Consider the following 14,480-nt stretch of genomic DNA (forward strand, 5'->3'; position numbering starts at 1 on the left):
GAAACAGAGAATATTTGTAACAGAATATTGTGTGAAACACTGATTATTCTAACTAGAGTTCTTAAGGTTGACAAAGCATTTAATAATGTTAGGGAACAAAATGAACACCACCATCCTAGGGCAAAATATTCCCCTTCTCTTCTACTCATAAACTTGTTTGCTCATTTTGGGCTGGTTCCACCCTTTAAAACAAAAACTCCACAACAACGGTAGAACTGATCAGTTAGACTACAAATGAATCATTAACATATTTTTCCAGGCTCCTATTCATTACCATTTGAGATGTGTTACTGCTGGGTAGACTCCAGAAAAGCCTATTAGAAAAGACAGATGACAGATCTACTGAAGAATTAATTATTAATCACACTGAAGAATTAGTAAATCACACTGAAGAATTGGATGTCTTGCCAACAGAATCTTTTATTCCCTTCCCTACGTCTTGTACTCTTCCTACCTCCATCATGGAGGTCCATAGTGCCAACTCACTTGTGTGGGTTCAGGTGCCAAGCTTTTTCTTTGTAGGGCTGACTTCTCCACGGCCTCACTCAATGATTCTGCATACTTCATCATAGCCTTGAGCTGTGAGTCAGTCAGTACCCAAAGTAGATCATCCAGCAGGAACATCAACTTAGAGGCTATCACATTGCAGTCTTTGGTCTGATAGGGCCAGAGATACAGTGGAATCCATCATCTTGCATAATTTTAATTCCCCCAAATAAATTTTATCTGGTCAACCAAAGTAATGACTTCTAAACCCAGGATTTTGTTCTATTTTGTTTTTGTTGTTGAACGGCTTGATTTCATCCTTAACACTAGGGAAAAATCTGTACAATGATCTGTTGAACACTGACCCTCCATCAAAGTCACCAACATTTCATTTACACATACAAAATTAGTTAATAATTTTTCTTGTTAAATTTAACTTAGTGATTCATTTTCTTTTATTATCACCACCCCAGGCATTGAAAAAAGTTTACAATAATATACAAAGAAATATTTCCTAAATGTTTTAGTGACTGGTTTTCAGGATATTTACAGATGCCCTATTCAAGTTTATATAGGTATAAGCTAAGTCTCATTGCTAGAATATGTCTCCATATAAAAAGTACATGTTTGGCCATTGGTGGTGGACAATAGTATCTAAAAATTAGTTCTAAAAATTACTATTTAGATGATGCTAGCTAAAAACTCAAGGATAACAGATACTTGGTAGCAAAATTCTAAACTTTCCTAGGAAAGTATTATTTTTGGCAAGGCAATGCCCAAGGTCACACAGTGACAGTGCCTGAGGCTGGATTTGAAGTCAGTTCTTCCTGTCTCCAGGGCTTTACCACCTAGCTACCCCCTCCTAGGGAAGTTTTATGTTGACTTTAACTTTGGAGATAAAGTCAAAGGGAGAGTGTAAATTTACTTAAAATTTATTTAAAAAACATAACCAAAACATAACCAAAACTATCCTTATAAATGATATGGAAGATTTCCGAAGATGGAAAACTCACTATCCACTTCCCTCCAGGCAAGACCCAAGATAAGTTACTTTGTATTTCCTCCCCTAAGGTAAAATTGAATTTCTCTGAACATTAACAGTCAGAGGGATATATTTGGTTAGAGGGATTGCTGTTGTTGGTGGGATCCTGGTAACAGTGTATGGAGGGATAAAAGAGATTGCTTGAAATTAGCTTTCCTCTTCCCATCCTAATGAGTCCCTTAAAGAAAATAAAGAGAACAAATAGTACAGAGAAGCATTTGTTAGCTATTTTGAGAAGTCCACCTTCTCTTTCCCCTAGATTTTGGAGGATTCAGAGGAAAGATAGATTCCTTTGGACTAAATTGCTCCAAATCATTTTAATTCGAAAGACACACAGAGAACTGATTTTAGGGAGGAAGGAAAATGGGTTTGTCTGAGGAGAACAAAATGAATGCATAGAGAACTTACCAATCAACTTAAATAGAGGAAAAAATGTATAGAGTGATGGAAACAAGGTAGGTAAAAAAAAGTTATGCAATAAGAGTATGGCATGGTCTTGTCAAAATAGGTTCAGCAAAGCTCAGAATGAGGTTGTCAATAGAGGCTAAGGATATTGAAAAAAAGTTTGATTTTTTTTTCAGTCTATATAAAAGGTAAAAAAGAAGATCAAAGTTTAGGATCTCTGCTTCAGAGTGGAAAGAAGATATATAGCCTTGCCACTTTCATTTTGTTTCTGTCTTCTCCATCGAGGAGAATTACTGTTGTACTGGAAATATTAGAACAAAAATTACTGCCAGGAAGTTGATACTCTAAATAAGTAAAGCAATAATAAGTTAGATGAATTCATCCCTAAGTCCTGAAAGAATTGGAAGATGTGATTGCTGAATTACTGTTAGTGATATTTGAAAGACCAAAGAAAATTAGAGCAGAACCATGAGACTGGAGAAGAGCAAATGTATATTTAATTTTCAAAAAAGGAAAGAGAATAAAGTCTACAGACTATAGGTTAGTAATGGATTATTGAAGAGATGGTTGGTGAACATCTAGAAAAGGAAGCAGTGATGACAGAGACATGACCTTGTCATCAAGAACAGGTTTTGTTGGAGTAGTATCATGTCTTTTTTAACAGAATTACTAAATTAGTGAATGAAAGGAATGATGTACATAATAGCTTACTTAGCTTTTGGCAATCTTTTGATAATGTTTTTCAAACTATTTTTTGGTAGAAAAGCAATATATTTGGAATCAACAATAACAATATCAGATGCATTCAGAAGCGTCTGGATGGTCAGACTCAGAGTAGTAGATAATGGATCAATCTCAGTAGCAAAGATGATATATTCTCATCAAATTTGCTGATGACACAAAGCTGGGGAGGGGCAAAAAGGATCTTGACAGGTTAAATATTGGGCTAAACCTAGAAGGTGAACTTCAGTAGGAATAAATATAAACCTCTTGTATCTGGGTATAAAAAAAATCAACTTCACTAATAAAGATGGGGGAAGTATAAATAGATAGCCACTATTAAAAATGGGAGGAAGAGTGTGTGTCTGTGTGTGTGTGTATGTGTGTGTATGTGTCACTAAAGACTCAAATTCAATATATTAGTGGTATGCTGCAGCAGCCAAAAAAATTAATTTGATCTTTAATTACATTAAGAGAAATGTAGCTTCCAGGAATAGGGAGGTGGTAAATAGTCCCACTGTTTTCCATCCTGGTTAGAACTTGATCTAGAGAAAAAAGTGTATTCAGTTCTGGACACTTTACAGTTTAATACAGACACTGACAAACTGGAATGTTCAAAGGACAGTGAAGGGCTTTGGAACTATATTATATGAGATTCAGTTGAAGGAAATGGGTGTTTATCCTGGAGAAAAGACAATTCAGGGATCCACAATAACTGTCTTCAAGTATTTTAAGGGTCATTATGTAGAAGAGGTTGGACTTGTTCAAATTAGTTTCAGAGGGCTAACGCAGGAGTAATGTTTCGAAGCTGCAAAGAAGCCAATTTTGACTTGATGTCAGGAAAATTAGAGCTAAAAGTAAAATAAACCTTCATCTTTAAGCAGAAGTTGAATGAATATTTGTCAGGTATATTACAGTGGGAACTGCTTTTGTCTATGGGACTACATGGCTGCTTAGGTCCCGTCTAACTCTCGAATTCTGTGATTATATTATTCTTGAATTCTCAAATGTTTTTTATGCTTCCTAAGAAAGAACAAAGTTGAATTTCTCAGTGAGTCAGCTGCTGCACAGCAGAGAACATGGACCTCTTTAACAATCTGAAAAAATTCATGAATCTCTTATTAGAATAATATTTTTAAAACTCATAAAATAAAATGCAAAGGATTATAAAGTAAATCAGCTATATTGAAATAGTTACCAAAGCATTAAAAAAGTATACAGAAAACTAATCAAAAAGTCTTATTTATAGCACTTCCAGAACATAGTCTATATCCTTTTCCCTCTGTTCAACTTCATAACGTTGCATAATAGATCCTCCCTCTTCACCTAGATGTCAAACCCAACCAATGAGTACTCTCTTTCAAGGCTGTCTGTGAGAATGAGAAGAGGACACTCACTCTTCTTTTAAGGGCTATTTGGATCCTGCCCTGGTTGGTAATGAGCCTCAGTGGAGTAGTGACTGGGTCCTGATCACCATTGTCAGTGGCATCTGCCTCAATTCGAAGAGTCTGCCATGTTAGCTCCTTAAATGTCAGAACCTGGCAGGAGAGAAAATGTTTTCTCAGAATGCAGATGATGAACAAACTGACCAAATGGGGACAGTAAGACTAAGACCATAAAGCATTAGAAGGGATAAAGCCAGCCACCACCTTCAGCTGAGCAGAGCTCCAAAGGCAACTGATTGGAGGACCCACAATTACAGAAAAAGGGATAGCACCATTATTGGCAATAAGTTGAGCTTGATATTCACATTCTAAAGATTCTTTTTTAATAATTTAGAATGTATACTTTTATATAAGACCAACTTAGATTTCATTTTAATGTTGTTTTTTTTTCACAAAAGTCCTATTTTGATGTCTCATGATGAGGTGGAAATGATCTTGGGTTCTAGAGAACTATGCCAATGGACTACTCAAACTAGCAAAGGCTGCTACCCTGCTTTTCACAATAAGTATGCCCTAAAATATGGAATTCTTTCACCACTATATATCATGAAAAAAAGAAAAAATGTTTTTGTGGTTGTTACTATGTTTAAAATTTTTTTAAGAAAAAAGTTTCAGGGATGCACACTTAAGAGGAACTTTTAAAAATCGAAAGGATTATTAACCTTAAAAATAAACAAGGATTACTCTTATTTCAATTCTCCCCCCATTCCCTTTTAAGGCTGTCACCTCTCCTCGGTGGGGGTCAGTGATGCGGGTGAGGCGAAGGTCACTCTGCTGCCAATTTGGGTTAACACTGTAGCCCTGGAGCTGCCACAACTCGAAAGAGGCATGAAAGGCTTTGGAGTGAATCTTGATGGTGATAGAATTAACGATAATGAACATTCCCTCCACCACCTTCTCAGCAAAGCCATACTCACTGTAAACAATGAGACAGAACAATCAAAGGATCAAGATAAACTAAAAGCATTCTCCCCAACTGGAAAGATGAATGAATTAAAAGAGGCTATTTCTTTTCTTCTTTTTTTTTTTGCAAGGCAAACAGGGTTAAGTGGCTTTCCCAAGGCCACACAGCTAGGTAATTATTAAGTGTTTGAGACTGGATTTGAACCCAGGTACTCCTGACTCCAGGGCTGGTGCTTTATCCACTGCGCCACCTAGCCTCCCCAAAGAGGCTATTTTTAAGTCTTTAAAGTTCTGTTTCTTCAATAATAAACTAGATACTGTTGGACAATGAGCATCATAGGGTTGAGAGAGAAACTAATAAAAAGAAGAAAGCATTAGATTTCCATTAAAAAAAAAGAATAGTCTCTTTAAACATGAGGACACCAGAAAGAAGCATACTTACAGATAGTATCTCTTTAAGTCTAACTTATACTCATTCCTACTTTACTTTGTAAGACACGTTCTTCTGTTTTGTTTTTTTTTACAAGACACTTTCTAATCAACATTTCTATACTTCTATAGTAAAAGACTAAAAGCTAAAAGGATGTAGAAAAAACAATGCTATAAGGGCTGTTACTAAATACATAATACTATTGCCTTATGTATACTTGGTCTCATATCTGTCCAAAAACAAGTTACCTTTTTTTCATCTACTCCTTTCTGATTTTCCTGTTTCATCACCCAGTCTCCCATACTGGGAGATGGAAAGGAGAAGAGCTTGGATAAAAGACATCAGAATGGCTTGACACTTTGAAATATAGGGGATGACCCTTCCTACTTCACTTACCAACATTTTTATTCTTCCACTACCACACATCACATATTTAATCCAATTATCTTAACTTTTCAAACTCTCACATATGTGCCTTCTTTTTTAATTTCCATTGCCCCAGATCCTCATTACCACTCTCCTCACATTTACATTAATTTTATTTTTTTTAGGTTTTTGCAAGGCAAATGGGGTTAGGTGGCGTGCCCAAGGCCACACAGCTAGGTAATTATTAAGTGTCTGAGACCGGATTTGAACCCAGGTACTCCTGACTCCAAGGCCGGTGCTTTATCCACTACGCCACCTAGCTGCCCCCTACAGTAATTTTTAAAATAAAAAAAAAAAACCCTACTAGATTACTCTCCTTTATCCAAAAATCTAATAATCTGAATCTTTCCCTCAAACTCTTCAATGACATCCCAAGATCTATCAAATAAAGTTCTTGCCTGGGCAATAAGGTCCTCCACAATCTGATATGATCTTGTCTTATTTATTTATTTATAACATTTTTTATTTATTTAAGGCAATGGGGTTAAGAGGGACTTGTCCCTGGTCACACAGTTAGGCAATTATTAAGTGTCTGAGACCAGATTTGAACTCAGAACTTATCTGCTGTGCCACCTAGCTGCTCCTGATCCTGCCTTTTTTTAAATAATAAAGATTTTTATTTATTTTGAGTTTTACACTTTTCCCCCCTAATCTTGCTTCCCTCCCCTACACTCCACAGAAGGCAGTCTGTTAGTCTTTACATTGTTTCTATGGTATACGTTAATCTAAGTGAAATGTGATGAGAGAGAAATCATATCCGGAAGGAAGAAAAATAAAGTATAACAGATAGCAAAGTTATATAATAAGATAACTTTTTTTTAAAATTAAAGTAATAGTCTTTTGATCCTGCCTTTCTTAAAAAAAATCCTACTGATGGTCTTGTTTTTAACAGCATATTCCTATTTTTCATTGTGCTTGTATATGCACGTGTGCCCAAATACACATACATTTTTAGTTCTCCCTTATAAAAATAAAAAAGTTATTAAACTAATAAAAAAATTGCAAAACCTACTTATTTCTGAGAGAAGCCATTTTTTGCCTTTAATTTCTTTCCCTTGTTTTATGGAATTTTCAAATAATAGTCAGGAATGTGAAATTCTTACTCTATTTCTTGGGAAAGTTTCCACTATATTTCCACCAGTCTTACCTTTTGAGAATTACCTAACACTACTCTTATCTCCATGTGTATGTACTGTGCCCTAACCAAAATGGACTACTTTTGATTCTGTACTTTCCTGTCTTCATTTGTTTGTTCGTGTAAGTAATGTTCTGCCCTAAGACATCTTCAATTGTTGTAAACCTATGCATCCTTTGAGATGCAGTTCATATACTAATCTCTCCTATGAGTTTTCCCTTATTTTTCAGTCAAAAAGAAAAAAAAAAGCAAACCATGCCCTCCTCCTTGCCTGGATAATACAAAAACATATTATTTAGACTTCTCTGATACATGTATAAAATTATATGTCAATATTAAGTATTATCAACCAGCATCAAGTATTTATTTGTAACATTTTTCACAATAATTATTTATATGCCATACCATTAAAATATTTTGTCAACTCCATGAAGATAGGGACCATACCTTATTTATCTCCATACCTCTCTCAGCAAGGCTAAATATAGTGCTCTCTGAAAATAGACACTTAATGTTTATTAAAGCTGATTTTCGATAAGTCTGGCTTATCTATCATACTACTTCTAATCGAAGAAATGAGCATCTTAAAAATATAAATGGATTCAGCACAACTGACCTTTGTCCTGAAGCCAGGGCAATAGGAGACTGTCCATTGGGGGGTCGAGGCTCTTCACATGTTCTCATCTCTACTTCTACTTTATCCAGACACTATAAGGAAAGCCATTGAGATGTGAATGTTCAGCAAAGCACAGCTGGCATAAAAAGATCTTGGGATCACCAGACTTTTTAGAGATTCTCTAATACAACTACCACAATTTACAAGGGTTAACAATTTGCTCAAGGTCACAAGGTAGTGATCAAGGTTTTTTGCACCTAGGTTTTTAACTCCAAAGTCAGTGTTCTTTCTATGACATCACACTTTCTCAATTATTCCCAGCATTATTCAATTCTATCTTCCTTTCTTTCACTAAGATATATTAAGCTAATTTTTATAAATAAGAAAACTGTAGCTGAGAATTTAAATGTCTAGGTTCTCCTAAATTCAAACTCAGTGTTTCTTTCACTTTACAATAAACTGAGATCCCTGACTAAGATTCTTGGAAAGAATAGTGTATTCTAAGAGTAAATCAAAATTAGAGAACTCAGAAATCTTGATTTCTGTTCTTTAGCTATTGCCATTGTATTACAAGGGCCTCCAGGGCAAATCAAGCAACTGTCAAAGTGTCTACAGAAAAACCCAAAAGACAAGAAGCAGCAGCAGGTTACCATTCCCAAAAGGAATAAACAAAGATTGAGATACAAGTAAGAAGTTTCCTCAGAAGTGTAAATTAATTTTACTTGTGCCTTTGTAGGGCCAACATACTACCTTTTAATACTTAATTGTCTCACCATGGGCCCTATAGAGAATAAAGAATGGAAGTTCATTGACCTCTGTGAAAATAGAAAAAAACCCTCAGTCTTAAGAATAAAAATGATATGGAAATGGAGGGTGGCTCCAGTCTAACTTTCAGAACTACTTAACAACTGTTTTAGCCAAACCAATCTATTAATTGTTCCCTGAAGTCAACGTTTTTATTTCTCACCTTCAAATTTTGGCACAATTCATCTCAAATGTTTGCAAAGTGCTCCCTCCTCACCTCTAAATTTTTAATCCTAAATTTCCTTCAATGTTCAACTAAGGTACTACTTTTTTTTTAAGGTTTTTGCAAGGCAAATGGGGTTAAGTGGCTTGCCCAAGGTCACACAGCTAGGTAATTATTAAGTGTCTGAAGCCAGATTTGAACTCAGGTACTCCAGGGCAGGTGATCTATCCACTGTGCTACCTAGCTGCTTCTTATGAGAACGTTTATTGATTTCTGCCTTTGTGTTCTTTTTTTACTCAAATTATATTGCTCAGATCCTCCAAGGAGACTATGAGTGCTTTGATGAAAGGTACTGTTTTTCACTTTTTTCTTTTATATATATCCCTAGCATCTTTCATGGTGCCTTGCAGTAGCAGGCACTTAATAAATGCTTTAGGAAATGAACTCATTCCAGAAATAATACTCTGGACTTCAAAAACTGACAGACTAAACAAACAGTTAACTGATCTAGTCAATTCCTTTTAAATTTTAGCATGTTTTTAAAATTCATTATAACTTTCGATCTATACTTGTTATTTTTAAGTCTTGCTTGTTTCCCAGTAGTAACTGATAGTAAAAAAAAACTAAGGGGAAGAACAATCTAAAAGACCTTTCATACACTTGGTTTCAGAGACAGCAGGGTGGGAGAGAAATTGATGTGACTCTATTTCCCATTTTGCAAGGACACCTGAGTGATAAGAAATCCAAATGAAAGATCAGATCTAATGGTATCACTGAAATGTAAAAGGAAAACCAAATCCCTCAAGCCCTGGGAGCAACTGTAATTGTTGTGTTGTTCCAACTCTTTGGGATCCCTTTTGGGGCTTTTCTTGGCAAAGATGCTACAGTGATTTGCCATTTCCTTCTCCAGTTCATTTTACAGATGAGGAACTGAGGCAAATAGGTTTAGGTGACTAGCTCAAGGTCACAAAGCTAGTGAATGTCTGAAACTGGATTTGAGCTCATGAAGATGGATTTTCCTGATTCCAAGCCTGTGTTCTCTCCATTGTGCCACCTAGCACTTAATGAAAAACCAACTAAGTCTGGAGAGAATTTAAAGCAGAAAGAGGGGTGTTAGTCATAGAAAGTTCTTTTAAGCTGCTAGCCTATCCTAGGTATTTAATTGGTCAGCATTAAAAGAACTGTGGCATCACAAAATTATCAAATGTACTATGCCTATCCATCTTAAACCAGCTCTTTCTTCAGAAAGTTAGGTGATAAGTATTATTTGATTAAATAAAATAATTCCATTTCCAAAGGAAAGGCTATAGATTCACAACATGATATAATAGAAAGAACACTGAACTTGAAGTTGGAAGACAAGAGCTCAAATTCTAGAGGTGATGTGATTTAGTTATATGATCACTGGCAAGGCATTTTACCTATACATTCCTGTTTCCTCATCTATAAAACTGGTATAAAATCTACATTGTCTCTAAATGTTTTAAAAGTCTTAACATTATATCTACTATTATTATTTTTGGTATGAGTTGTCATTATTATTACCAGACAAATTGGGTGTGTCTTCAGTTTTGTCCACTGGATCTGAAAAAAAAATGGAAAAAAAGAGGAAGGAATAAATAACATTTCCCTTCCAAGTAGAACTACTCAGCTAATAAAGTAGTCAGCTCTCTAATGCCCATGCTCACCCTGATGGAGGCCTTGTTACAGAAGACCCGAGTGATAGCTAACCATGTGGGAAGTTCTAGTACATTCTGCAGAACCTCTTCATCCAGCTCTAGATTGGTCAGTTGTCCCTCCCCTTTCAGAGTACTCAGGTTGATTTTGTCAGGGGACAAATTCTTAGTAAACCTGATAAAAGTGAAAATGAGAATCAATTACTTCATCTGGGCATCTGCTAAATGGATTCTTTGGTCCATAATGTTTCAATGTTCTGGGTAAAATCCTACCTCTGATTAAGATATTTAACAATGAACCTATACATATTTTCTCCTAATGTGTATCACCCTTTTCCTGCACTCAGGATCCAGGGAATCTTCAACAATTCAGAAAAACTGAGGTCTTTACAAGTTTGGTTTTTAAAATAAGAATTTAAAAGATGCTTGGAGGACTGTGAGTATAAGCAATTTTCATTACTGTTTTCTTCAAAAGTTTAATTCATTTTCTAGTCACACTGAACATAAAAAAATTTTCATAAACAGCATAATTTTAAAAGTTTGCTAACAACTATAAAAGAGAAATGAGCATGTAATAACAAGGTATTTTGATTACTAAGAAGAGATGAGGACAAAAATAGTGACCCAGTAATATTAACTGGGGAGAATAAGAAAGGAATAAACAGAGCATCAATTTCATTTCGCTTTCTGCCCTATAAATCAGCTAAGAGTCTTGTTCAAGTTAATTATGAAGTGGTAATAATGAATAAGCATTACTCAAGTCTTAGTAGAACTGAACAGTTTAATGTTTCATTCATGCTATACTAGTAAATAATACTATATAGCAGTTGTTATAATATCACTAGAAAAGAAAATAAAAAGTATAGAGGCAGGACAAGTTAGAATCAGAGGAGAAGAAAGCCAAAACTAGTTTAAATTAGGTACTAGTTCCTTCATCAAGAAAATATACCTATCTGGTTTGGTTTCTTTTAACACTGCACTCCTCTTCCTCCTCCCCCTCCACAAGAATCCCCTAACTTATACTACCAGCTCTCCAAGGATTTTGCATTTTTAGTGGTCACCATATGAATTCCCACCATCTTATCATTTCCTTATCATTCAATGAAAACTTATTATAAGAAAGGTAAGAAATTTTTAACTATAAAAGCAAAAATTAGAGAAATTATTAGGTACAAGTTTAATGAGTTCAATTATATGTGATTAAGTTTGCACAATGAAAAAATAGAAATATTGAGTCTAAAAGGATAATAAATGAAACTGCTATATTCATGATTATTGATGAATAGTAATAGCTTGCTTGATTTATAGTTCTTCCCCCCCCCCCAAGAAATAGGATTAAGTGACTTTCCCAAGGTCACACAGCTAGGTAATTATTAAGTGTCTGAGGTCACATTTGAACTCAGGTCCTACTGACTCCAGGGTCCATGCTCTATCCACTGCACCACCTAGCTGCCCCTGATTTACAGTTCTTAGAGAATATTAAAACATTTGAAAAGACAACACATTTACAAGGAGAATAAATGTTAGCTACTTCATCTTCTAGTCCTACAAAATGAGACTCAGACTTTAGTAGTTTTAAATTGCACTGTAATAAACAATGTGGTATGTAAAAAGAATATAGGAATGAGATCTGAGGTCAATGTGAAGTCCTAAGGTCACTTCTGGGCCTCAGTTTCCTCATCTATATAACAAAGGAGTTAGACAAAATTGCATTTACTCTGGTACTACTTTCCAGATCAAATACCCTGCAATGGAGAGAGAGAGAGAGAGAGAGAGAGAGAGAGAGAGAGAGAATGAGAGAAAGACAGACAGACAAAATATGGAGAAAGAGAATGGAAAGAGGTAGAGTATCTAAGCAAGTTTATTACAATGAAATGTCACAAACAAAATAGGAAAGAAATTATATAGGTTTTCATCACTTATATTCTTTTCTTTTTTTAGGTTTTTTTGCAAGGTAATGGGGTTAAGTGGCTTGCCCAAGGTCACAGAGCAAGGTAATTAGTAAGTGTCTGACACCGGATTTGAACTCAGGACCTCCTGACTCCAGGGCTGGGGCTCTATTTGCTGCTCCACCTAGCCACCCCATATTCTTTTCTAATTGACTAGATAACCTCATCCCTATTTGCATATCTTATAAATCCCCTTTCTCTTTGAGCAGCTGATACTGCTACAATAACCTCTTAGCAAAGGACCTCTGATTTTACTACAAAATAGAAGCCATCAATGGCAAACTCCCTCTTATTTCAATTCTATACTTCAAATCAATCCACCAATCAATAAATAAGCATTTATTCTAACTAAATGCTAGAGATACAAAGAAAAAAACTATTGCACTGTATTCCTGTTCCACTATGATTCAGCCATTTGTCACTTATACTGTGCGTCATTTCTCTATTTCTTTACTGGACTCATTCCTTGATGGTTAGTTTACACCTATCCCCAATCCTTAACCCCCAAATCCTGAGCTATCAGCTTTCACAACCCCCCCCCCACCTCTCTGCTCTTTTAGGCTTGTCCAACCCAACTTTATTCCCAATGTCCCACTCCAGACCTGCATGCCCGAATGTGCCCTCTAGAATTTCTGCTCCAAAACATAGACTTTTTCTCATTCCATCTTCTGGCCCTCAAAAACACATGGCTTTTCTCCAATGGCATCTCTTCTCTTACCATCCTTTCTAGAATTAATAAAACTAATTCTCCCACACCCCCAATTAACTTGGCATATTAGAGTAGTTAAGAATATTCCTTTCTTCCCATGGCCAATTCCAGAACCAATTTCACTTCATTTCAGTTCTCTAGCTCTGAGGTTCTCCACCCAAATTTTACCAAACAATCAAGATCTTAGTCTTATATCCCCAGGACATACTTATTCCAAGAACAAGATTTCAGTGCTTGGCTCAAAGTCTTTCTTTCTCTTCATTCTAGCAATATCCATGTTGCTACTTTCTCAATTTCCCTAATATCCCAGTTCTTCCATTTTTTAGTCCCATCCTACCTTTTCAACCTTCTAATATCTTACCATTCCCCACTCCCCTTTAAAAACTTGACTCACACTGCCTTAACTATAAGTTCCTCAAATATGTCACCCAAGTTCCACATCTTTTCAGTGGCTATCTTCTATGCCTAGACTGTTCTGCCCTTTTATCTCCAATTCCTAGCTTCCCTAATTAACATAAATCTACCATAGGGATCATATGAGCTTCAGCTGATTTTTATTTTGATACTTTGAAAGGTCTATAATTTAATCATTATGGAATCTCCCTTTAACAACGCTGTTGGCAATTTTTCAACATTTATCTTGACCCCAAAATTAGCCATCTGGTGGCCAAATTTCTGGTAATAAGTAGCTCTGAATTTGGTTGGGCAGATACTTAGTTTATTGTTAGATATATACTTAAAAGACTTTAGAATTTTCTAAGACCCAGCAGACTTTATGAACTATTAGGTCTGTGAGTATATGGTATAAAGCAAAAAATCTCATCACAAACACATTAGTTACATAATGATCCTGGGATTATCAGTTCTTCATCTGTAAAATGAAAATTATAATTTCTGTAGCATTTAACTACAAGTTTAGTATGACAACGCAAATGAGATAATAGATAGATATATGTTTATAGATTATATAACATTTATTACATATAAAGGTTTTACATGTATGTGTACATATATGTAGCTTAAAGAATATTAAGTGTTTATGGTTGGATGTGCCAATTTAATAAAAAGGACAATCTACCAAAATTAATTCATATTTTAATGTTATAGAAATCAAACTATCAAAGGAATAGTTTATGGAATTGGATAAAATAATAAGATTCATTTGAAGACACAAAAAAATCTAGAACATCAAAGAAGATAATGAAAAAGGATAGAGAAGAAGGGAGAACTCAAAACAAAATTATATAGTAGCAATCTTCAAAATCATTTGGTATTGGTTTAAAAATAGAAAAGCAGCTCAGTAGAACAGATTAGACAAGGGAGAATTATCATCAATGGAACTCAATCAGGGGTCATGTGACCAAAAAGATGAAGTACTAGACATTTTCTCTATCTTGATTTTTTGAACCTCTCCAAAACAGAAATTAAACACTAAAGATAAAGAGCCTTCAGCTATTTCTATAGTGCAAGATACCAGGGACTCTGAAGGTTAAAAAACAATATGAATTCATTCAGCACACCCCTCTGCACTGACTTGACATGTGCTTTCAATAAAACACACCCTGTTTCTC

The 14,480-nt window shown here is 35.2% G+C and overlaps 1 protein-coding gene across 4 annotated transcripts in view; it reads right to left on the reverse strand.

The window, feature by feature from the left end:
* BLTP3A (bridge-like lipid transfer protein family member 3A) overlaps positions 1-14,480 on the reverse strand; it is a 64,041-nt gene that overhangs the window by 17,779 nt on the left and 31,782 nt on the right. For 3 of the 4 annotated variants that reach the window (XM_074236493.1, XM_074236494.1, XM_074236492.1), the window contains exons 2-7: positions 10,264-10,426; positions 10,121-10,159; positions 7,609-7,700; positions 4,825-5,014; positions 4,051-4,191; positions 487-657 (exon numbers count right to left, since the gene is read on the reverse strand). In XM_074236493.1, the coding sequence (XP_074092594.1) occupies positions 487-657; positions 4,051-4,191; positions 4,825-5,014; positions 7,609-7,700; positions 10,121-10,159; positions 10,264-10,426 (796 nt within the window). Of the gene's footprint in view, positions 1-486; positions 658-4,050; positions 4,192-4,824; positions 5,015-7,608; positions 7,701-10,120; positions 10,160-10,263; positions 10,427-14,480 lie in introns of those variants that run through there. The other variant, XM_074236495.1, reaches the window with a different exon arrangement.

The sequence above is a fragment of the Macrotis lagotis genome, chromosome 5, assembly GCF_037893015.1.
Source record: "Macrotis lagotis isolate mMagLag1 chromosome 5, bilby.v1.9.chrom.fasta, whole genome shotgun sequence".
Lineage (NCBI taxonomy): Eukaryota > Metazoa > Chordata > Mammalia > Peramelemorphia > Peramelidae > Macrotis > Macrotis lagotis.